Genomic DNA, 23,614 nt, shown 5'->3' with positions numbered 1-23,614 from the left:
TTTTCCTATGTCTAATATTTCTATATTATATATATTATACATTCTATATATTGTATACTTTTTAATATTTATATTGCTATATTTCAGCATAATTTGAGAGGGTAAGATACATGAAGTTTTATTAAGTTACTTTGGGCTTTTTTTGTGAAAAATTACATCTGTCAAAGGAGAGAAATTTAAATTAGTGCCCTTAGGGAGGGAAAGGCTGATTTCTGAACCCATCCTTGAATTGCTTTAGGGGTTGGATGGGAAGAGAAACAGGCTGGGTATTGCAGAGGAAAGAACAAGGATAAGTTGATTTTATGGTGTCTGCTGCCAAGTGTGCCCTTTGAGGAGTAACTAATCAGTTCCAAGCAATTATTCAGTTTCACAAACTCATTTAGTAGCTTTCAACCACATTGATCTTCTAATAGAGGACTCAAACCTTGCTGTGCCACTGCCTATAGCAGGGTTAAATATTTCATTTAAAGCTGGCTGCAGCAACTGAAGACAGCTGTCAGTAGAGGCCAGAAACCCATCCCTGCTCCTGAAATCTCGCAGGTAAGGAAGAATAAAGAAAAATAATTAAGAAAAATAAAGAAAATTAAAGGAAAATACAGGAAGATGCAAACATGGGGCTCTCTCCCTGCCGGTTCCCCTCAGGCGCCACCTGCGTTCCCCTTGGGATGCCTTTGGCAGCTGGGGTGTGCCTGGAGCTCCTCTGAGTTCTGTGGTTTCAAAACCCTAACCCAAGGTCTAACCCTAACCCAAGGTCTAACCCTAAACCCTAACCCAAGGTCTAACCCTAAACCCTAACCCAAGGTCTAACCCTAACCCAAGGTCTAACCCTAACCCTAAACCTAACCCAAATCCTAGGCAGGAAAGGCAGCTCTGATCTAGGGCTGGTTCCAAGGAAAAAGCCATGGAAGCAGCGATATTGTGGCAGTTTAGTGTTGCCCTTGGGATGCCTTTTGCAGCTGCAGAGTGCCTGGAGCTCTGGGTTTTGTGTTTTCAAACCCCAACCCTAGATCTAACCCGAACCCCAACCCTCGGCATCCATCGCAGCCCCGTTCCCTCTCGCTCCGCCACGCCCGTTTGGGGCGGTCCCGCGCATGCGCAGCGCGGGCGGGGCGGGGCGGTCTCGCTGCCGCGGTCACGGCCCGGCCGGTGCGCGGGGCCGAGCCCGGTGCGCTGGCTCCGCTCCTCGCAGCGCCGCTCCCGGAGCTCCTGCTCCTCACCCGCGGGCACGGACAGGGAGCTCGGGGACAGCCGTCCCTGCTGCCGCCGCTGGCGGAGCCGCAGCCATGGACGAGCAGAGCGTGGAGGTGAGGGCGGGCGGGCGGGCGGGCGGCGCGCGCTCCCTCAGGGCTGTGAGGGGGCAGCGGCTGCGGCTTCTCCGCCCGCGGTGAGGGGGCAGCGGCTGCGGCACCCGCCCGGTTCACCGGAGCCCCTCGCAGCCTCGGCGTACCCTGTGTGAGGGGGGAAAAAAACGCCGAGCGGTAGCGAACGGTGTCGGCCCCGGGCGCTGGGAACAGCCTGCGGCGCTGCGGGGCTTGGCTCGGGTGGGCAGGCAGGCGGGGAGGGGGTCGGAAATGAGCTGGCGGAGCGCCGCGGGTGCCGGTTCCGGAGGGGGATGGATCCGGGCATGGATGGATGGATCCGTGGAGGGATGTAGACCTGGCGCACACCGAGCCCGCCCCGGCACCGTGGAGGTGCAGAAGTGGCTGTGACCCGGCAGCTCCAACACCTGCTGGGGGCTGTGTCCCTGCCAGGCTGGGAGAGGATGTAAAAGCCCGGCTGCGATTATCTCCTGTAACCGCGTATGGTGCGTTTCAATGGCTTGTAGCTGTTAAAGGAAGCGTTAATGTGTGGGAGATGTATTGGTATCCCTAAATTGAAGATGTGTTGCTTTTGTGCTGATTCACAATCTGAGTTCTGTGTGAAAAAAAAAAAAAATTAGCCCACCTGAAGGACCTTATGAAGTTCCAGAGTTATAACCAGAAGTATTATAAGTCCTGTATGATACAGGAGTTGTATGTATATATAAAATGTATGTATATGTAAAACTTCCTTATCAGTTCAAAATTATCAATATGGAAAGCAAACATTGCTTTCAAAATTTGCGGAATGTTTTTATCACTTTCTCATTTGGGGAATGTTTTTATCACCCAAAATTGATTAAATAGGGTGGGGGAGAGTGTAGAAATAGTGGAGCTGATGCTAATGGTAGACCTTAAAAGAATATAAGTCTTATAAAAGTCAAAAAAATACCCAATTCAGTTCAACACCTCTTGTATTACACATACATGCACTTACCGTGATCTAGAAATAGTGAAATAGTTTAGTTCCAGTGCAGTGTCTGCAGGTACAACACCATTTCTTCTGGCTGCTGCTCAATCCCGTGTGAACACACACGGGAATATCTTGGCTACAGAAAGGCCTGCTCTGAAAGAGATAAGGCAAACAGAAAGTATTCCTTTGAAAAAGAGAATAATGTTATAAAACAGCTGCTGGTGCAGTGTGGGAGAAGCTGAGGGGGAGAGCTGTGCTGTGCAGGTTGTGTCTCCCTCAGAGAGGTGCTGTTTGGAACAGCACAGAAACCTGGCGCTGTGCCTGGGGAACAAAGGCAGCCCCGGTGTGTGTGAAGCATGTTTAACAATGGTGCTAATCCCCCTCTGCAGAGCATTGCCGAGGTGTTCCGATGTTTTATTTGTATGGAGAAGCTGCGGGATGCCCGCCTGTGCCCCCACTGCTCCAAGCTCTGCTGTTTCAGCTGTATCCGGGTGAGTTTGCTTGCTTTGGGCTGTTCTTTCAAAGGTTTGAACTGAAAACTGTCTGAGCTTATGAAAACATTCTTTTCCTGGAGTTCCAAGGATTCCTTTTTTGGTTTTTTTTTCCCTTCCCCTTTAGTTTCCCTTTCAAAACCTTTTATAACACCCCTGAGGAAGAAGTAGGCAGGCTGTGCATTGCCTTCAGTGCTGCTAATTATAGGCACCATCTGGAATAATTGCTTTAAGGAAGAGACACACAATGATCCCTCCTTTAGCACCTCCTGAGAGTTGGTGATGCCTGTGTGGAAGAGAAAAGTTGGGACAGGAATCAGATGCTGACTTTGCATCCGGGAAGGTCACAGCATCACCTCGTGTACCCTGGAGGTGTTTTATAACGCTTGGCAGGCTGCTGTGGTGTGATCAGGTGGGGCTAAATCTTCCTCAGGGGAGTCTGAGGCAGCACCTGAATCCTCATTTCTTTGTTGAGGCCGTGTATCACACTCCAGTTCCAAATCCAGATGCTGTTTTGTGTTGCTGTAGCAGCAGAAGGTTCAGCTGAGGTTTCCAGACCTCCAGTAGTATTTCCAGAAATTGGAACAGACATTCATCCTTCGCTCTGGAAGCTCTGACAGGAGCTGGAGGTGAAGCATTCGTGCTGCATATTAAGGATTTCAGTGACATATTGTTGCTGGGTGGTGAGAGATTATTCATGAGACTCTTTAAATGTAGTAGAGAGCTGACAAATATAAACCCATCAAGTGCTGAGCTTTTACACTTGTGAGTTGTAGTGGGCAGGTGAAGTTCTTTGCTCAGCTGTTTGTCCCTGGAGCTTTCTGGAAGAGAAGCATTCACAGGCTCCTTGTGGATTTGATCATTGAACTTCAGCTATTTAATTTGTCTATAAATAACTCAAGAGGAAGAAATAAATTACCTTGAAGACTAATTAGACTCTGAGAATGATGCTTGTGGTGTCTTTTTCTTTCCTTTATTGAAGCATCCTCTTTAGTCTAAGACTCTGGGAATCTGCCAGGTGGGTGGTTCCTAATGGAGTATTTGGTACCTCCAAATTCTCTGTGTAATTTTAACTGAAGCATCTCTGCCATCTGAAGACAAAGTGGTTGCTTGTTACTAAGACACAAATAGCAGCTTCTTCTAAGTGGTTGAACAGTTAAATTGAAAATTTGCTTAACAGGGAAAAAGTAATAAATTAAGTAACTCCTAATTAATGATACAATGTATTTGCCTGCAGTTCTTTCATTCCAGCCTGTTTAAAAAGGTTTCTCCTTTTTCCATCACAGCGTTGGCTGACTGAACAAAGAGCTCAGTGCCCTCATTGTAGGTAAGGTATTTTTAATAGCAGCAATTGGGTGGATTGTCCTGTTATGATCAGTCTCTTTTTCAGTGCAGCTTGCACTAAATTTATAAGCTTTAAATTTTTTTCAGACCTGCCTGCTGTTTCTTTAAAAATTGGCCCTGGTATAATACTTCTTCTAAAATGCATTCTGGTTTTGTGAGAAGCTGAGCAGGATCTTTGTTCTTCCCACATAACACTGCTGTGCACATAGCTGGTGTAACAGGAGTAACTACAGGGAATTCCTCTTTATATTCTTCTTTCAAAAGTCAGAGCCCAGGAGCTTCAGTTTTCAGGGTGAAAATGCCCATTTTTAGTGCCTGTAATTTGTGTGGAAATGATGCAATTTCTGTGCATCATTGCAGGCTGCAGTCCCCACCTCTCCCAAATGATCAAATTGACTTAATTTATTTTTTTCTCATGGAATAACTTGTCCAGTTTCTGCTCTTTTTTACCTGTGACTCTTCTGGTAATGTAGTAATGAACTGAGCTCACTTCAATGCTTCTTCTTTGGCTCCTGGAGCCAAATTCCTGCTCTAACTGTGCCATCCTTCCTGCAGAGCCCCCCTGCAGCTCCGAGAGCTCGTCAACTGTCGCTGGGCAGAGGAGGTGACACAGCAGCTGGACACACTGCAGCTCTGCAGCCTCACCAAGCACGAGGAGAATGAGAAGGACAAGTAAATTGAGTGTTCTTTGCATCAAGTGTTTTGTGGTTTGGATTGTAGCAGCTAATTTTAGTAATTTACTCTCTGTATCTGTGAAGTGCCTCTGGAGAGAATACTGAAAGCAGAACCTTACAAAAGGTTTTTATTGACTACAGCTGTTCCTCCTGCAAAAGGTGTTGTGTAGCAGAACAAGTGAAAATGTTTAGCTGAGTTTATAGAAAATTCATGGCTGTTTTCTGTTGGTGATATGTGTATTTTTTGGTTCAAGGTGTGAAAACCATCATGAGAAGCTCAGTGTTTTCTGCTGGACCTGCAAGAAGTGTATCTGCCACCAGTGTGCACTCTGGGGAGGAATGGTAAGGGGAGATGGACACGGTGTGAGGGACTTCAAACTTTGTGTCTGATGTGGTTTTGAAGAACTGAAAGTGCTGTGAAACTGCTGCTGTGGCTGTTGGATTGCCGTGCAAATACTGCAGGTTTAGGTGCATTTATTATTTAGTAACACTGCTTGTGAAACATGATACTTTCAGTTCATAGAGAAAGAAATCGAGTTTTTACCAAAACCAGGTCAGAATTACCTTCCTTGTTATAAACTTCATGATATTTTGGACAAATTCTTTGTGGTGGGGAAATTTTGTGAGCAAAGGAAGGAGCTTTGCTCAGAAAACAAAGATAACACTTGTTGTTTAATTGTCCTGGCCTCCAGTCTCCAAAGCTGTTAAATTCATCAGTGTTTATCCATCCAGCTGGGTATTCAAGGAGAAACAAATGTTGCTGTTTGGAATGTAAGTGGTTAACAGTGTGCTGCCTTTGTTTGGGAAGAGTGTTTTAATAATAATAATAATGATAAAAATAAACTTTCTACCAATATTTGATTTGGTAAAGGATTGCACAGTGAATGAAGCCGTTTATTTTTGGAGGACTCTTGAGATTCCAAATAACTCCTGACAGGAAGCTTTGATGGAATGAGAGCCAAATTCATGATTTCTTACAAAGGGAAGTGAAAGACTGACTTCCTACATACAATCTGCTTTGGAACCTTTCCAGAATGAGTGATGCACTCGTAGGCTTTCTTCCCTTCTCTTTCAGGAATTTAATAGGAGTGGAATAAAGTGGAAAAGAGATGCTGTATTATTCACCACCTCCTCTTCCTCCCTTTTTTTCTCTTTGAACAGCATGGGGGACATACTTTTAAACCACTGGCAGAAATCTACGAGCAGCATGTCACCAAAGTGAATGAAGAAGTGGCAAAGCTGAGGAGAAGACTCATGGAATTGATCAGTTTGGTGCAGGAAGTGGTAAGAAAGTTCTCCTGTAGTGGCAAAGGAAATTGTAAAGTGGGAAGTGGAAATAGTACCTGTTAGAAGGTGGTGAGATTATCCCACAGAGAGACCTTTTTGTTTTTTTCATTTGACTCTTTTTATACAATGTGGAAAGATAAAAATATTCTCAATTCTGGTTTAGAGTTAGGTAACAGAATTTTTTGTTTGGAGTGTGCTGTTTAAAAGCTGAAGTTGGATACTTCTTTGAAATATATATTTTTGTCAACACTTAATGTGTTCTGTCATGCTAAATGAGTACAAAAATACTTTATTCTAGCAGCTTATTTTCCTTTCTCTAGGATAATAAACTGTAAATGTATTTGAGCCTGCAGGATGAGCAGCTCACCAGTTGGAGATGTGTTTGTGCACATTCTTTTTCTTCCCTGTGGGGTAAAAATGTCAAAAATCTGAATATTCACACGTTCAGCTTGGGCAGTTTCAGTGGGGATTCCAGCAATTTGATGCAGTTTCTGGTAGCCCAGGAAGAATTACTTTTATGTTCTGTTATATTTATGATGAGCAGTCTTTGTGCATGTAAAACCAGGAATTTTTGGAGCTAGTTTCTGTATGATTTCTGCTCATTTTTCAGGTGCCTATTTGCCACGTGCAGTCATAGTTTTGCTCTTCTCCAGCTCAGATGTGACTTTATAAACACAATTGTGGGGATAAAATGCTGAGAGTTTGTGGCCTTACCCTGGCAGAGAGAAGGATGCTGGATTTATCTCATTACCACAAAACTTTTCTGTTTTTATCATGTTGTTCTTGTAAGAATAACATGAATAAAGAGTAAAACACTTTTCTGAGCTGGTTAAGTTGCAGAAGAGAAACTGGCAGCTGCATTTACAGATCTGATCCTAAAGAATCCCCACATGACGAATCCCTGTGTGATCAGACAACGTTGCTGAGCTTCCCAGTTACCCTTGGGGCTCTCTGAGGGATCCAGTGAAATCACTCATCAAAACCAGCGCTCCTCTTTCCCCTCTTAGGGGATTTAGGGACAGTTAAGCATTTTTGGGGTCTGAGGGAGTGTGGCTGAGGGGAGGTGCAGCTGTGTGAAGGTTTCTGGCCCTGCAGGAGCGGAACGTGGAGGCCGTGCGCAGCGCCAAGGACGAGCGCGTGCGCGAGATCCGCAACGCCGTGGAGATGATGATCGCCCGCCTGGACACCCAGCTCAAGAACAAGCTCATCACCCTCATGGGTGGGTATGGCCTCTGTGAGGAGGAGGAGGAATGTATTGGCAATGTGTAAATCCATTGAGAAACTTTGTTGTCGCTTTCTGTTGTTTAGGACCGGAGATAGCTCAGGGATGCCACTTGCTCGGTTTCTCGGCTGTTTAGGTGTTTAGGAAAGGCCCAGGGATGGCCTTGAAGAGCCGACGCTTCAAAGGACGAGGAGAGACTTCTGATCTTTTCTCGGTCTCGGTGTTTATTAATTGTTTATCTAAAAGATTTTCTCTCAGCCCGACAGAGGTCTGCACAGCAGCCAGCCATGAGCACACTGAGAGCCCCCGGGGCAGTCACTTATCTTTATACCTGAAGTTACGTGTACAATATTTATCATTTTTCCCCAATACTTTCTACCCTTATTAACCGGTGCACTTTTAGTAATAACCAATCCCAAAGTGCCACCATCACCACAGAAGATGGAGGCCAAGAAGAAGAAGAAGAAGGACAGGACACGCCCCAATTCCTCCATCTTACTTCTTTAGACCCCCCTGTACCAAAATCCTAAACCCTGTGTTTTACACTCTAATTAACTTATCCCTTCACCATTCACCCCAGTGAAATCCTCCCAGTCCTCATACAGGTGTCATTTCCTGTGTAGGATCAAAGTCCAGCCACCAGACACTTCTGGCAACATTCCAGGACTCCCGAGCCCCCCAAGGGTGGTCTTGGCCTCTCTGCACCTCCATCCTGAGGTGCTGAGATCCCACACTTTGTTTCCCTGGGAGGGTGACTCATTCCATGCTGTGGTGTTGAGTGAGTTCACTACTGGCAGGAAATTTCCACCTGCAGCAAAGCCTTTGGTTAATGATGTAGTTACTGTGAAAAGTTCTAAATTCACCATAACATGATTATATTCTGTTAAAAACTCCTATATAATGACTTGGAAAACATTCCCATCTAGCTGGAAGTTATTTAGCACTTTTCAAGTAAAGTGCTTTTACTTCATCTGTTTAGTTTGAAAATGCATCTTTGTAATAGATACTCCTTTTAATGTAATTTTAATGTAAGAAGGGCTTATCTGGGTAAGAGTCAAACCTGCTTTTCTTTCTGTCCATAAAAGCACCCCAACAAACCTGCCATTTCTGGGACACAGAGCACTTAGTTACTGACTTAACCTTAAATGAGTTCTTCAGTACAGCTCTAATTAAAAATGTAGACCTGCTTTTCAGATGCTTTCTCAATCAACCTTGGTACATGTAGAAATCCTTTACCTTAGTATGTTCTGAGGCAGCTTCCAAGTGGAAACAATAAAAGATAAAATGCACTTAAGAAATATTGAGTATGTGTTTTAGAAGTTTTTTAACATCTTTTCTTTAAACAGGTCAGAAGACATCACTTACTCAAGAAACTGAACTTCTGGAAACCCTGCTTCAAGAAGTAGAACATCAGGTAATTATGAAAGGAGATTAAATGTTGTGTAGATAGGGCAGCTGAGGAGGGATCTTTCTTACTTTTTTATTTTAAAAATATTAATTGATGGATATTTCTGGAGGATATATTTTCATTGATGTGGCCTTAGGTTGCACAATTTCTTCTTAAAAGAAAGTGTGTCTTCTAGAGATACTCAAAGGTGTTGTGTTGCTTGAAAAATTACTGCAGGGATTAATGGCAACATCATACAAAATTACCCAGTTCTATGTAAGTTAGTTTAATCTAAGGGAAATACACAATGGCTGTTGTAACTTCCATTGTGGAATTCCAGAAAATAAAATAACCCAAAACCTCCAAGCTGCATTTTGTTGTTGTGTCATGGGTAAACTTTCTGAAGCTGTGACAAACATGTAATTCAGTTGTTTAAAACCAAAAGTGGATAAAACCTCTGATTTTGACTGAGCTAAGGATTTTTTCCCTTCTTTTTCCCCCCTCCCAGCTGCGGTCCTGCAGCAAGAGTGAGCTGATATCCAAAAGCTCAGAGATCCTGATGATGTTCCAGCAGGTCCATCGGAAGCCCATGGCCTCCTTTGTCACCACTCCTGTCCCCCCAGACTTCACAAGGTCGGTGTTGCACTTCTGTTCTGTTTGTTCAGTGTTTAAAAACATATTTAAAGTACCTGAGAGGAGACTTTCCTCTTAACTTACTCCTTGTAGTATGTGCTGCAAGTAGGCTTTTCTGTTCCAGCAGGGCTTATTTTGTGTCTGTGGTTCCTGCTGGGGACTCAGGACAGTGGGTTCCAGCTCATAATTTTTTTTTTTCTCTTTTACACATGGTTTACTGATTTGTCCTTTTTTCTCTTATTATTGGGTCATTCAGTATATAATTGCCAGGTTCTCATGAGATACCTCTGCAGGTCACCTTAATTCAGAATATACAGCCAAAATCACTTCATAGCACAATTCTTCATCAGGAGAGTGCTGCTGGTGCTGGGTTCTGAGGGAGCCTGTGCTGAAAAAATGGAAAGTCAGAGAAGTGTCAGGAATTCCTCAGCAAAAATTGGATTGGCTGTGTCATGGTTTAAATCTGAATGTTTAATTTCCAATGGCACCAAGGAATCTCCTCCTGAGGAGGTGTTTAAATGGAATTATCCTGCAATAACCCAGTGTAGTCTTGATGAATTTCAGTGGCTGTGGGGTGACCTGAGACATCTAAAGTTCTACAGATTGTAAAAGTTGGGATTTTTAATGCCTTGTTATTCAAGTGTAATACATTTATTCTTTCACCACACAGTGAATTGGTTCCAGCCTATGACTCAACAACATTTGTCTTGGAAAACTTCAGGTAAGAAAATCTTTAATTACTGTGAATATTGGCACCATCCTTCTGTTGCTTCTGCACACGAGAAGTGTTATTTAAAACACAGAACAACCTCTACAGAAAACAGTGAGATGCAGACTAAACTATGGGAATTCCATAAAAATCTCTTGTTTACCAGGTGAATAATCAATTCTCTGGGAGGGTTTTGCTTTGTCCCAGTCCCAAATGTTTTCCTCCTGTCTCCCAGCACCCTGCGGCAGCGCGCGGATCCTGTGTACAGCCCTCCCCTGCAGGTGTCAGGACTGTGCTGGAGATTAAAGGTTTACCCGGTGAGTTTTGTCTTCAGCTGGAGCTGTTTTCCCATCCCAGCTCATTCCCAGCTTTCCAGTAAGGAATCATGTTTGTCTCATGCTGTACATGAAAAGCTGTAGGAAAAGTAAAGAACATTATAATGAGTTGATCACCAACCTTTGGAGAATTCCCTCTCTGCCTCCAGATCTCCACTGAGAACATGCTCAGTAGAGTTTGGTTAATTTAGAAGCAATTAAAGATGGATCCTACTGATATTGCAGAGGAATTTTGATAGCTGTTTTGATCTCTCAGGGATTTCTGCAAATGTCCCTTACAGAACTGAGGTATAGAGTAACTTACCCTGTTTGAGTGATACTTCCTGGGGAGGTGGGAGGAGGACCAAGCATTTGTTCTTGACTCTGCATCCAGCTCTCAAACTGGACATTAAAAAGTGTATTTTGCTATGTCCCTTCAGTGGGCTGAATATTCCAGTTTCTGAAGCTTTGTCCATGTTGGAATGTTGACCCCCAAGCTGGGATCCTCCCACATTCCCTGCTTTGCTCAGTGCTGCTCCTGCAGCTGTGTGGAGAAGCAGCTTTGTCTTAGTGACTTTTGTGACATCCTTGAAAAATGGCTCTGTAAGTTAAGCCCATGGATGCCCAGAATTGAATTATTGCAGTGCAGAGGTGGAACTGTGTGGAAGTTTCCACAGTATTGTAAATTCAGGATTAGCTACCTGAGCTGTGCTGTCAGAAGGCATTAAAATTTATTTTTTCAATGGTAAGTTGAAATGTTTCTTCAAGCTGGAGGATTCAAGTTGAGCCATTCTTCATCCTTGATTCAGGTGAGTGTGATGGAGGTTTTGCTGTATTTTTTTCTTGACTTCTGGTGACTCTAATATTGTTTCTCAGTTAACTGCCCTAACTTTTCATGTTGCATGGGATTTTTTTCTGAACAAATTGCTATTTTCTCAAAAATTAGGTAGCTTTGAAATGTGACTCTATGTAAAATATTTACATTACAGAACTAATGTTTAACCTAAAATAATATTTTTCTGATACATTATGTTTGTCTATTCAGACTTCCACTTCATCAAATACCTGAAGTGTTAATAGAGTAATTAAAGCTTTGTCTTGAGATTTATATCTGAGATACCAATACTAGACTGTGAATGTGCTTCTTGTTGATTTGTGTTACAGTAGGAGGTCACTGAAGACTAAAAATCACAACTGTAACACCCAAAGTAGATTCCTGCTGCAAATACAGTGCTTATTGAAATGGTTTTCTAAACTTTTCTAAGTGTTCTGTATCAAATTGTTTTGGTTTTTAAATTTTTTATAGTTTTTGCTTTCTATTTTTAATCAATGTCTTGATTTCATTCCAAGGATGGCAATGGAGTAGTTCGGGGCTACTACCTGTCAGTGTTCCTGGAGCTGTCTGCTGGACTGCCAGAGACATCCAAGTAAGCAAAGCTGCACTAGGAACAGATGTTGGGGTTTTTCTGTCAGAGACTGCAAAGCCCTTTGAAAAAGAATGGTGAGAGTTCTGTTGTCTGTTGGGCTTTGACTGGGCACAGAGAATATTTTAAAGTTGTTACTCAGTGGCTTTCTTGAGATAAAAAAGAAGCTGGTGAAACAACTGATAAGAGTATCTGTGTAGTAGTTCAGCTCTGGAGTTCACTCTACTCCATATTCCTGCTCTCTTTTCTTTTTCACTGTTTATTTAAATGTTCAGTCAAATTTTAGGCCTGACACTCATTCAGCTGGGCAAGAAAGCGCAGCTCTTAAACCACTCAGCAATTCTGACATCTTTTGATCCAAATCCCTGTTCCTTTGCCCTGCCAGGTATGAATACCGTGTAGAAATGGTTCACCAGTCCACCAACGACCCCACCAAAAACATCATCCGGGAATTTGCCTCTGATTTCGAGGTTGGGGAGTGCTGGGGCTACAATCGCTTCTTCCGCCTGGACCTGCTGGCCAACGAGGGCTACCTGAACCGCCAGAACGACACCGTCATCCTCAGGTGGGGCTGCTGCTCTCCTCCCCAAGGGGGGCACCACAAACCTGCTGCTGAAATAGGGAATTATTTACCTGTTTGAATTGAAAATATTGGTGGCGTGTTTTGTTCCAAGTGGATTTCACCCTCGGCGGGTTGAAAGAGGGAAATGTGCCCAAGGGAGTTGGGGAGTGTTTTAAGCGTAGCTTCCTTTGAGGAGTGGCTGCTCCTCATTTATAAGGGTTAGAGATCTGTAGCTACCAGAATTAAAGGAAAAAGGTGCTTTCTCTCCATCTTTAGGAACAGTTTTAGTGAGCATTGGAGAACTTTGGGTATAAAAGTCTGTGAGTCCCTGCTACAGAACTCACTGTGGCTGGTCAGGGTGTCAGGACACCGAGTCCACAAGGATCTGTTTGTTAAGCTTATTTCACCACTAGATTTTAAGTTTTAAGGTTGTTCTGCAGGAGACATTTGAAAACAAACCTCAAACCAAACAAACTCCCTCAAAAACCCCATTTCAAACATTCCTTTGAAGGTTCCAAGTGCGCTCACCAACCTTCTTCCAGAAGTGCCGCGATCAGCACTGGTACATTGCTCAGCTGGAAGCAGCTCAGACAAGTTACATCCAGCAAATAAATAACCTGAAAGAGGTAAGTGGGATGTTTGTGAATGTAAAATCACCTCTTGGAGTGTCTCTGCAAGTCAACAAAGCTGCTTGATTTGCTGCTGCTGCTCCATTGTTGTTGTTTTTGTGCCCTTGCAGAGGCTCGCGATTGAGCTGTCCCGGACTCAGAAATCCCGAGGGGTTTCCCCTCCAGACACTCACCTCAGTCCCCAGAATGATGAGGGCTCAGAGACAAGAGCAAAGAAACCTGGACAAAGCATTGAAGCACTGCTTGAGAATTTCACTGCTCCAGGATTGGCACGGGAGAACAAGGAGGAGGAGGAAGAGAAGACTCAGCAGGAAGACTTTAATGTAGGAATTCTATTTTTCCCACTTCTGTTTATGTGCAGCTTTCTTTGCTAAGGCAGCAATAGAAACAGGGGAACTTGTGAATTGTAAATGAGGTTTATTATCCTTGCTATGGAAATAGGAGATGACACACTTGAGAGCTGTGAGGGAGAGGTGACTCCAGAGACATGTTCCAGAACTGAGCTAAAAGATCCCACCACAAAAAGTCTCCAAGTTGCAGCTGAAAAATCTGATTTGTGTTTGTTCTTTAATGTGCTTTGAGAGCCTCCTCACTGCTGTGTGATGGTGACACTGGGGACAGAGAGTGTCTGTTCACAGCTTTTGGGGATGCATCAAGGTGCTGCTCAATGTTTCTAGATCAAAACCCTTCTGTTTTTCCTGCAGCACGAGCTCTCAGATGGTGACCTGGATATAGACCTTGCTGGAGAAGATGAGGTGAACCACCTTGATGGCAGCAGCTCTTCAGCAAGTTCAACAGCAACCAGTAACACTGAGGAAAATGACATTGATGAAGAAACTATGTAAGTAACTAAAAATGTCTTTCAGCTCATCCTGTACCCAGGGTAATCATCCTAATTCCAGTGGAAACTGAGTAATTTGCTTGGGTGTGTGGGATCCCAGTGTGATTTGAGAGGTGGTTTCTATACTGGGAACAACACAAACTCACAGAGTTAGTGCTAAACATTGAATTTTTGGTCAGCTAATTAGTGTCTTTCTGATCTCTTTATTTACGTTGGTGCTGCACTCTGCCTTTGACAAGTGATAATCTGTGAAGGTTCTTTCCCAAACACCATTCAGGAATCTGTCTCAGTGCTGTAACAGAGTAGAGGTCTGGCTCTGGGAAGTGTTGCAGTAGTAGGAGAGTGACAATGAGGCCAGGTACTTAAATTAGGAAATTCAAGACTGAGCAGAGCTGATGTCAAATCCTGGAATCTTAATTAAAACATGACAATCTGCTGCTGCACTTCCAAAAACTGGAGTTTGCAGCATCACATTTTGCAGTCTAGGTACATACAGCACTTTTGGCCTCTTGGGTAATGAGACAGTCGTTTAATTACTACACTTCCTTTGTCTGTTTGGCTAGCTTGGAATGCAGGAAATACAATTTACAGCACTTTATGTTGTGTTTTGAGGTTTGTGCCACAGCATTTAACAAGAGCTGAGGAAAGCTAACAGTTGTATTCTCCTTTTCCCACCCTGACCACCCCTGCAGGTCTGGAGAGAATGATGTGGAGTACAGCAGTACCATGGAGCTGGAGGATGGAGATCTCATGGAGGATGCAGCAGCTGCTGCCACTCCTGGAGCATCAGGTATGAAAAATGACTCCAGAATTCCCATCAAAGTGAAACACTGCTGGATTCCTTCCCCTGCTCCTCCTGCAAGCAAAGCCAAGCTGTGTGTTCTGCAGGCAGTTCTATTTTGGGAACTGCTGCATCATGTGGTTTGTACTGATTATTGCAGTGTAGCAGAAACACTTCATTGGTTCAATAAAAAAAAAAAAAGTGGGGGGAGGAAATCTGAATGTGCTGGTTTAAAAATGATGTCAAAGTTTGGAGGGCAGCTTTGAAATTCCTTGTGTTCCAATCAATAGGAGACTGACAAGGAATTTTTACTGATGTCACGGTGACCTCTGAGTGGGTGACACATTCACTTGGGGTTTAGTGCGCTGCAAAACCCAAAGAATGTGGAGGGAATGAAGTAAAGAATACTCACAATACATTTTAAATGCAACATGGTAAGGTGTTCTGGGATTGTCTGCAGCCTGGAGATGATCACAGCCCAAATTAGCCACAAGATTCTGAAAGAAATGAGTATCTGTATGGGATATAGAGAGATACTGTGGAATCTGAGTGTATTTATTTAGGACAAAGATACCAGAAGTGCTGTTTGTGCTGCTGTGAAAGTCTCTTGGTGCTTGAAGGACAGAATTCCCTGTTTTGAAGTTCTGGAGGTCAGGGAGGGACATGTTTGTCTCCTTAATCCTTTAGAGTAACTCTAATCTTTGTATTTATTTATTAACAAATCTGTTCATTAAGAGATTTTTATAAGAGGAATGAAGTGAAGCATTTCCCTTGTCCAGCTGTTTTAATCAGCAGCACATCCAATTGCTTTCAGCATCCAGAAATCCACAAAACACCCACATCTCCTTAATTTCATGGGGTCAATGAATTCCTTATCTACCTGTGTGACTCTTTTTTGTTTTCCCCAGGTAATAAATGACCCCTGTGTCCCTCAGCAGCCCCCTTTGTGTCTCCCCTGCTCAGGTACCAGCCACAGCTTCAGCAGAGCCTCGCGGCGCGGCGCCAGCGCCCTGGGCTCCGCTGCCAGCAGCAGCCTGCTGGACATAGACCCCCTCATCCTCATCCACCTCCTGGACCTCAAGGACAGAAATGGCATGGAAAACCTCTGGGGCCTTCAGCCACGTCCTCCCGCCTCCCTTCTGCAGAGCAGAGGTAACCACAGCACGTGTGTGATGTTAACTCATCCTCCTGCATCTCCAGGTGGAATTAAAAAGCCACTTTTCTGGAAGGGTTGGCACTGGAGGACAGCACAGACACAATTCTGTGCTGAGGCAGCAGCTCAGCCTCTCCCTGCACACTGGGAGTACTTGGAGCATGGTGCAAACCAAAAAAAATAAATCCTGGAATTTAGAGGCCATTAGAGCTAGAAAAACGTGAGTGGTTGTAAGGGCTGGAAAAGGGAAAAAAAGGATCAAAATGTCAGGAGCCAAAAATAGTGATGGTATTTAAATAATTGAGGAGTATTTGTGGTTCAGTTGGGACCCTTGACCCGAAAATAGCAATTAACTCCATGTGCAGCAGCAGAGCTGGCAGCCCTGGCTCTTCCTGGAGGTTGCTTGTTCCTCTGGTAGTGAGGAATTCAATTTATTATTGAGGTTTGATTGAATTTTGTCATGATTGACACTTATTTAACTGCTGGCCCAGAACCATTTGGTGACTTTCTAGAACAGAAAGAGAAATAAATGTCCCTTTGCTACAAGTGATGCTGGGGTTTGCTGCCACAATGCCATTGGTGGCACTGAATTTAAAAGCTGGCTCAAACTCTTTGTTCCTTTGTCATTAGCTTTTTAAATGGGGTTACATAAACAGCCATGAATTTTCACTGAATGTAATCCATATTTCCAAAAATGGAAGTCCCTTCTAGAAGAAGTAAAAAAAAAAAAAAAAAGGGAACAGCTCATGAACTGAGAGTCCCAGTTCTGTTTTGCTTTTAGAAAAGGAGCTTTTTCCCTGGACTAAAGGAGCTGAGGAGAGGGCAGTGCTCTTTGTGCTGTGCCTCTGAGGCAGGTGAAGCTCTCTGTGTGAATCTTTAGCTACTGAACACAGCCAAAATCACCTGTTCTGGAGCTTCCCTTGGGGTTTGGCTGTTCCCAGTCAGGTTGAACCTGGTCAGTAAAGACAAAGCTGCTGTTCCATTTGGAGTTTGCCAGAGCTCACCTCCCGAGGTGAAGGTTTCTGAGAGCCACTTGACTTTGCAGTTTGGAACAGCTGAATTTGCAGAGAAACACAGAATTTATAACACTTCAGATAGACCCAGGTTGACTTAATTCCATCTGAACAACACAGAGGATTATTCAGGTATTGACTGCTCAGCCTGCTCTGCTGTGGGGCACTTAAGGGAATTCCTTCCCTAACTGCAACTTCTTTGAGTTCTGTGTTATGAGATATTGTGGTCTGAGAATCTTCTACACAAAGTCAACAAGTTTTATAAAAACAAATTTGATATGAGCTGGCAAGGTGGGAGCTCAGGTGTCACCAGGATTCCTGCAGCAGCACTGGGAGCCTGGCTTGTCCCAGTGAGCAGGGCTGGGGACCTTCCTCCATGCCTGGGGACAAAACCCTGCTTGTGCCAGCAGCCTCCGTGAGGTCCAATGCCAGGCACAGTGTGTGTCCCTCACTTACAGCAGGACACAAGGTACAACTCTTGTGTGTCCATGTTTATCTGAGGATGCTTTTCCTGACCTGCTGTGCTCTCTGTTCCTTTGGAAAGCCTCCTCCTACTCCCTGAAGGAGCGGGAGCAGCGCAGGCACCAGGCCATGTGGAGGGTGCCCCCAGACCTGAAGATGCTGAAAAGACTCAAAACGCAGATGGCAGAAGTTCGGAGCAAGATGTCTGATGTGAAGAACCAGCTGTCTGAAGTGAGGAGCAGCAATGCTGCCTCAGGGGAGGGGCAGCCCAGCTTCTTCTCCATCGAGCAGGGGGCCCTGGCTGCCTGTGGCACTGACAGCTGCAGCAAGCTGCAGGAGATTGGGATGGAGCTGCTGACCAAGTCCTCAGTCACCAGCTGTTACATAAGGAACTGTAAGTGTGTGGGCAAGGGGGATTCAATCACCCTCACAGGTGGTTCAGGTCCCCAGGCAGTTCCAGTCGAACCTGAGTATGAGGCAGATCAGGAATGTAAACCTGCCCTGGCCTTGCAAACACCAGACTGGACCCCACAGGCACTGCCAGACCTGAGCCAGTGACAAAGTTCTGAGGTTTAACCAGTGTCAGGCTGGTCTGAGCTGCTCACTCCCTTGGCTGCTCTCTACCAGGCCCATCTGGGAACTTGAGACAGCAAATTACAGCCTTGCTGAAATCTAAAATGCAAGGATTTGGGTTTGTCTATCATTTATATTCTCATGCTGGCTAAAGAGTGTGGGTGGAGCTTTCTGAAGGATGTTCCAGTGGAGGGAAGTGAACATGAGCTGTGCAGCCCAGGCCTCTGACAGGAAGGATTTTGTGCAGGACTGAGGGTTAATAAACAATGAGACCAGGGTACAGCAGTGCTTTGACTGAACATTGGTCACATTTTTACACTTTTTTGCAGCTGCCAGCAAGAAAAGTTCCTCAGCCAAGCCCCTTCGCTCAGGAGCTGCTGGGAGCCTGTCCCTGAGGAGAGCCATGGACAGCGGGGACGGGAACCTGCGCCTCAAGGGGGACAGCAGCCACCCTAGTGAGGGTACTGAGGGGACACTGAGGGGACACAGCCACCCTAGTGAGGGTACTGAGGGGACACTGAGGGGACACAGCCACCCTAGTGAGGGTACTGAGGGGACACTGAGGGGACACAGCCACCCTAGTGAGGGTACTGAGGGGACACTGAGGGGACACAGCCACCCTAGTGAGGGTACTGAGGGGACACTGAGGGGACACAGCCACCCTAGTGAGGGTACTGAGGGGACACTGAGGGGACACAGCCACCCTGGTGAGGGTACTGAGGGGACACTGAGGGGACACAGCCACCCTAGTGAGGGTACATGGGACACTGAGGGGACACAGCCACCCTAGTGAGGGTACTGAGGGGACACTGAGGGCACACAGCCACCCTAGTGAGGGTACATGGGACACTGAGGGGACACAGCCACCCTAGTGAGGGTACTGAGGGGACACTGAGGGCACACAGCCACCCTAGTGAGGGTACTGAGGGGGAATGGCCACCCTAGTGAGGGTACATGGGACACTGAGGGGACAGCAGCCACCCTGCTGAGGGTACCTGGGCACTGCCACCTGGGGGGTGGAACTGCCATCTCTTCTACAAAAGCTTCTCAATGAATATTTTATTTAGAAACTGGAGTTTCCCTTAAATTTGCATGGGTGCTTTTTCCCACCCAATGAGTTCCTGTAGCTGAGCTGGGGAGCAGCACCTCACATTCACTGAGCAGAGCATAAATCTGTGTGTTGTGTTCTGGCCTCTCAGGAGTGAAGCTGACAGTGCAAATCCAGGATTAACCAGCACTGAGCCAGGTTTAAATTGTGATTTAAATTTAAATTGTGATTTGGCTTAGAGGGAACTCCAGGAAGCTCCAGTAAGGATTTGATGGTGGAGCTGCTCCTGGGTTGCACAATGCCCTTCCCTCAGCGCTTCAGTGCAGGCACAGGGGAGCCCCAGACACAGAAATTGGTGTTTTGCTCCTCTGCAGCGCTCAGAGGAGGAGCAGGGGAGGATCCCAGGGGTCTCACTGTGCTCTCCCTCCCTGCCCAGCAGGCCTGGGCAGCTCCAAGCTGGGTGCTCGGCCCCACGGCCGGGCCCCCGAGGCGCTGCCCAAGCAGGAGGAGCCGCCCTGCGAGGGCTCAGACTCGGAGCTGGGAGCTGCTGCCCTCAGTGGCCTGCCTGCTGGAGACAAGAACAGGAAAGGTGCTGCTCTGGGGTAAGGGTTTCTGCTTTTTTTTTTCTCTTATCTCCTCCCCCACCTTCCCTTGATCTGCAAAAACCCCACAATCTCCTAAAACCAGGTGCTTGTAGCATGAAAGAGAAATTACTTTGAAGTTTACTTGGTTGCTGCTGTTCCCTCTGGACAGCAATTTTTGGGTTTATAACTAGGTTACAAGCTGTCTTTTTTCTTTTTTTTTTTCGTTTTTCTCTTATTTTGATCAGCTCTGGCTGCAGTCTGACACTTGGAATTGAAAGGCAGCCCAGGTCTGCTTTCCCACTGTTCCATGCAAAATACCCTCTAAGTGACATTTAATCACTTTTGATTTCCTCATTTGAGATAAAGTTTTTCACTCTAACTCAATTTTTCAACCATTTCATGATAATAATTCTCTGTTGGCCGCCTAAGCAAAGGGCAATGAAGTTTTCAGGTTATTTTTTCTAAATAGAAAAAATAGAGTAGAGTAGAGTCACTTTTTTAAAAAAAATATTCAAACTTTTCAAGGTTTTTTGATTGATTTAGAAATATTAAAATGTTAAAAAAACTGGAAGTCTAAGTGAGTGTGCAGAAGACTTAAGGAGTAAAACTCAATGTGGCACTAAAAGCTTTGTTTCCACAGCTGAGCTCAGGCTGAATTTCTAACCTGGGGTTTTGTGTTTCTCCTCAATTCCTTCCCAAGCTCCAGCTCCAAGGGGTGTCGGGCAGAAGGAGCCCAGCCTGGGGGCCTGGAGAGCAGCTCAGAGCCCGGGGAGCTGCAGGGGCTGAGCTCTGAGGGAGCAGCAGCTGAGGAAGGAGGTAAATTGGGGTTTGAGGGAGGAGGGAACCCCCCCAAAGCTGCTTCCTTGGCTCTGAGCTCTGCTGGGAGCTGCAGAATAAATCTGAGTGGGCTCAGAGGATCCCTGTGTGGCTGCTGAACGGGCTCTCTGGACAAGCAGCTGCTTTTGTACCTTGAGACAGCTGCAGGGCTTTGCTGTGCAGTGCAGTGGCCTTGAGAAGTTGCTCATTGCTCATTTAAACAGAATCCTCTGCCCTTGGCTGGTGACTGTGCTGCCTTCAGGGCCAGCCCCTGTGGAACTTTGTCCACAGCCACACAAGAGCCTCTCCAGCTCCTCAGTCCTGCTGGGTGTTGTGGTGCATCATCCAGTTTCCTTAGAGACTTGAAGGAAAGTTTCCCCCTCCCTTCCTGCATCCTTTCCATGCTGGAAAAAAATAACTCTGCCTTTTTTTTCCTTTCTGAAAGTCCACACAGAGTTTTTCTTATCTTGCTAAAACTCTTCTGCCTTCCACCCCTGCACTAATTTGAATTTCAATGACTGGATTGTAGCACAAAGCCTATATTAAGGTGCCAGCATCCATCTCGAGCTGCAGTGTGCAATATTGTGTGGGAGTTGGCATTTACAGAAGGTCTCTCAGTGACAAAACTGAATTTCTGCTCTTAGTCACTGCAGCATGATCGTGATGTGCTCCTGCAGTTCTGCTCTCAGAGCAGGGAGCCCAATAGGAAAACTCTTTAGAAACTGAAATACTTCATTGTTAAAAACCCCAGGAAGCAAATATTACAAATTTTCTTCCTTCAGAGGAAAAACTGCAGTAGAATTGGCCCCTCACTTTGCTTTTCTTAGCAAAAGTGAGAGTATCAGGCTGTGAGAAGCAGAGCCTGTGCTGTCCATGGGGAGCTCTGGCTGCCCCGTGACACCCCAGGTCATCACCTGGAGCCACCAGGGCTCTGCTTCTGCTTTGGGAGGGAAATTTGTTGTGTGAGACTCAAACTCAAAATATTGCTGCTTGAAGGCTCTGCAGGCTCACCTGCCCCACAGGCTGTGCTGCCTTTTGGCTCCCAGAAAAGCAACTTTGATTTTCTGTGCCAGCTGCAGAGTGGACTGAGCAGCTCAGCTGGTGACACAGGACAAACCCAGCTGTGCTCCATCAGACCCTGGGTGTTTGGGACGTGCTCCTTCCCTCTGCCCTGGCACCCAGGAGCTGGCAGGATGGGACATGGGGCAGAGTCAGCAGTGCAGACCCTGTGCCATCGCTGTGCCCTGGGTGTCTCTTGCAGCTGGGCTGTGTCAGAAGCACGTCCTGCACCTCCTGCCAGGGATGAGCAGTGACAGTGACATCGAGTGTGACACGGAGAACGAGGAGCAGGAAGATGCCACCTCCCCCTCAGAGGTGTTCAACCAGGCCTTCTCTGCCCAGCCCTCCAGTGAAGGTAGAGCTGCCAGAGCCCCCCTTCCCAAACCCTCCCAGACCTTCCCAAACCCTCCCAAACCTTCCCAAACCTTCCCAAACCCTCCCAGAGCTCCTTGGATGCAGATCTCTGGGAGGGGAGGCTGTGGAGGTGTTAGAGCTCCAAGTGCCAGTAAGATTTGGAACTCTCCTCTTGGGATCCCAATTAAAACAGCTCAAAACAGGAGAGGGAAACTCGTGCTAGCCTTGAGAAGTCAGTTGAGGTGAATCTCCTGGGAAGGGCTGGAAAACCCAGAGCTCCAGTTCCCAACTGGAACTCCCTGTGAGCCAGGACTGGCACTGCAAGTAGGCAAATTCCAGGGAGGTGAGCACTGCCTGAGACATGGATTTGCATCTTAATTGGCAGCAATGTGCTTCCAGCAGCTCACTGGAGCTCCAGAGACTCCTCTGGTTGAGCTTTCACTTTCACCCAATAGATCAAAGATGTGGGGCCAGGGGGTGAAGTTTTGGCCTGAGGGAAGGGAGGGGAGGGAGCATTCCCTGGCTCTGCAGGGTCACTGGGAGCTCACTGGGCTTTACTGGTGCTGTGTTCACCCTCAGGACACTCCTCGGTGGTAGCAGATGGGGACCAGGCCAGTTCTGAGGATCTCAGTTTTGTCCCTGCAGATGACAGCACCAGGTAACTGGGAGGGATCTCCTGGGGCTGCTCAGGGATCCTGAGCTCCCTCTGCCTCTGAGGCAGCCTGGAAGGGAGGGAGGGAGGGAGGGCTGAGCTCTGAATGCTCCCAAAACTGACTGGGTTGGAACAGCTGGCATAAAATTTCAACTCTTAGATTGTGTTTGTTTGAGGCCTTCTCCAGCAGGAGAGTTCTCAGTGCACACTGCCTTTGTTTGGAGCAGGTAGAGCGTGGGCTCGGGGCCTGAAGATCCATGGCTGCGTCCCTGGAGAGGTGTGTGAGTCCCTGGAGCTGTGCCCAGGCTGTGCCCTCTCCACTCTGGGGTTCTTCTGCCATTGTCTCACCCTGCCCTGGGGCACGAGGACCTTTGCAGGGGTGGCCCTGCTGCTCCCCCAGCCTCAGCTGCCCTGAGGAGTCGTGGGGAAGGTGCTGAGCCCCAGCCTGGGATGAGAGTCCTGCAGAATGTGACTGTCCTTTGGAATGCTGGGGGAAATCGGCCACCACTCCATTGTTTCCCCAGTTGGTGACGTGGACCAACCACACCCATTGCCAAACTCTTTGTTCGTTGCATTTTGAGCTGCTGAAGTCCTTGTGAAGCTCCTGTGGGAGCTGATGCCTGGTTAGTGACAAAGCATGAGCCCTGTCAGTACCTGCTGGTGTTGTCCTCGTGTGGCTGCCTGTGCCCTGTGTCCGTGTGAATGTGCTCTACAACTCCTGGTTTGAAACTGTTTGCACTTTGTTAATAAAATGAATGTTGAAATCTGAATTTCAGGTGTTTTGTGTGTGGATAAGTAAAATGGTGGAGCCTGTCAGGGTCAGCTCCACTCACTGCAACACCTGGCTGTGCGTGGAGGGGCTTTTCCTGTCACTTTTTTCTTTAATTATTCAGTGAAAAGCACTTAAACCCCTGTGGGATTCTATTTGTAGAAGCCAGACCAAATGCTGATTCAAACAGAAATTGAGAAGGATGCAGAGTTTTCCCCAAAGTTGCTTTGGTTCTTCAGAAGGAGCAGATGCTGGGCCAGGCCAGGCCACACCTGGAGGTGCCTTGGGGGTGTTTGGGGCTGTGGTGGAGCTCTGGGGCACAGGGGCTGCTCTGGGTAAGACAGGAGCTGGTGCTTTGCTCACCTTCTATGGGCAGCTTATTCAGAGCTTGGAAAGGGACATTGATGTCCTTGTGCTGTGCCATGACAGCCTCATCCCTCTGGCCACAGCGATGGGCCCTGAGCAGCCCCTGGAAGCCAGAGCTCAGCAGGGTAACTCCAGCCCATATCCACAAAGGAAACCCCAGTTCCACATCCAAAGGAAACCCCCTCCCACCACACTA

General features: G+C 46.4%; 1 protein-coding gene across 2 annotated transcripts; it reads left to right on the top strand.

Annotated features, from left to right (window-relative positions):
• The first annotated feature begins 1,114 nt into the window (after positions 1–1,114).
• TRIM37 (tripartite motif containing 37) lies at positions 1,115–23,053 on the top strand. 2 transcript variants are annotated; one of them, XM_059486773.1, is made up of 25 exons: positions 1,115–1,304; positions 2,661–2,762; positions 4,049–4,089; positions 4,662–4,778; positions 5,035–5,122; positions 5,942–6,064; positions 7,163–7,286; positions 8,636–8,703; positions 9,185–9,309; positions 9,980–10,030; positions 10,254–10,335; positions 11,683–11,759; positions 12,142–12,321; positions 12,830–12,944; positions 13,058–13,270; positions 13,652–13,788; positions 14,481–14,578; positions 15,533–15,721; positions 17,280–17,591; positions 18,100–18,231; positions 19,258–19,420; positions 20,103–20,218; positions 21,480–21,632; positions 22,211–22,289; positions 22,511–23,053. In XM_059486773.1, the coding sequence occupies exons 1-25, from the start codon at positions 1,284–1,286 to the stop codon at positions 22,512–22,514; spliced, it is 2,910 nt and encodes a 969-aa protein (XP_059342756.1). In that variant the 5' UTR covers positions 1,115–1,283; the 3' UTR covers positions 22,515–23,053. The 2 variants fall into 2 exon arrangements, with proteins under 2 accessions (XP_059342756.1, XP_059342755.1); XM_059486772.1 differs by having other exon boundaries at positions 19,255–19,420.
• The last annotated feature ends 561 nt before the right edge of the window (positions 23,054–23,614 follow it).

The sequence above is a fragment of the Ammospiza nelsoni genome, chromosome 21 (assembly GCF_027579445.1).
Source record: "Ammospiza nelsoni isolate bAmmNel1 chromosome 21, bAmmNel1.pri, whole genome shotgun sequence".
Taxonomy (NCBI): domain Eukaryota; kingdom Metazoa; phylum Chordata; class Aves; order Passeriformes; family Passerellidae; genus Ammospiza; species Ammospiza nelsoni.
Note: the sequence above shows the minus strand (reverse complement) of the source record. Positions and strands in the feature narration are given on the sequence as shown.

Excerpts from the sequence above, each read along its gene's own strand:
- TRIM37 (XM_059486772.1), top strand. The coding sequence starts at position 1,284 with ATGGACGAGCAGAGCGTGGAG. Across the intron at positions 2,763-4,048 it reads GCTGTTTCAGCTGTATCCGG|CGTTGGCTGACTGAACAAAG; the intron begins GTGAGTTTGCTT and ends TTTCCATCACAG. Across the intron at positions 4,779-5,034 it reads GAGGAGAATGAGAAGGACAA|GTGTGAAAACCATCATGAGA; the intron begins GTAAATTGAGTG and ends TTTTGGTTCAAG.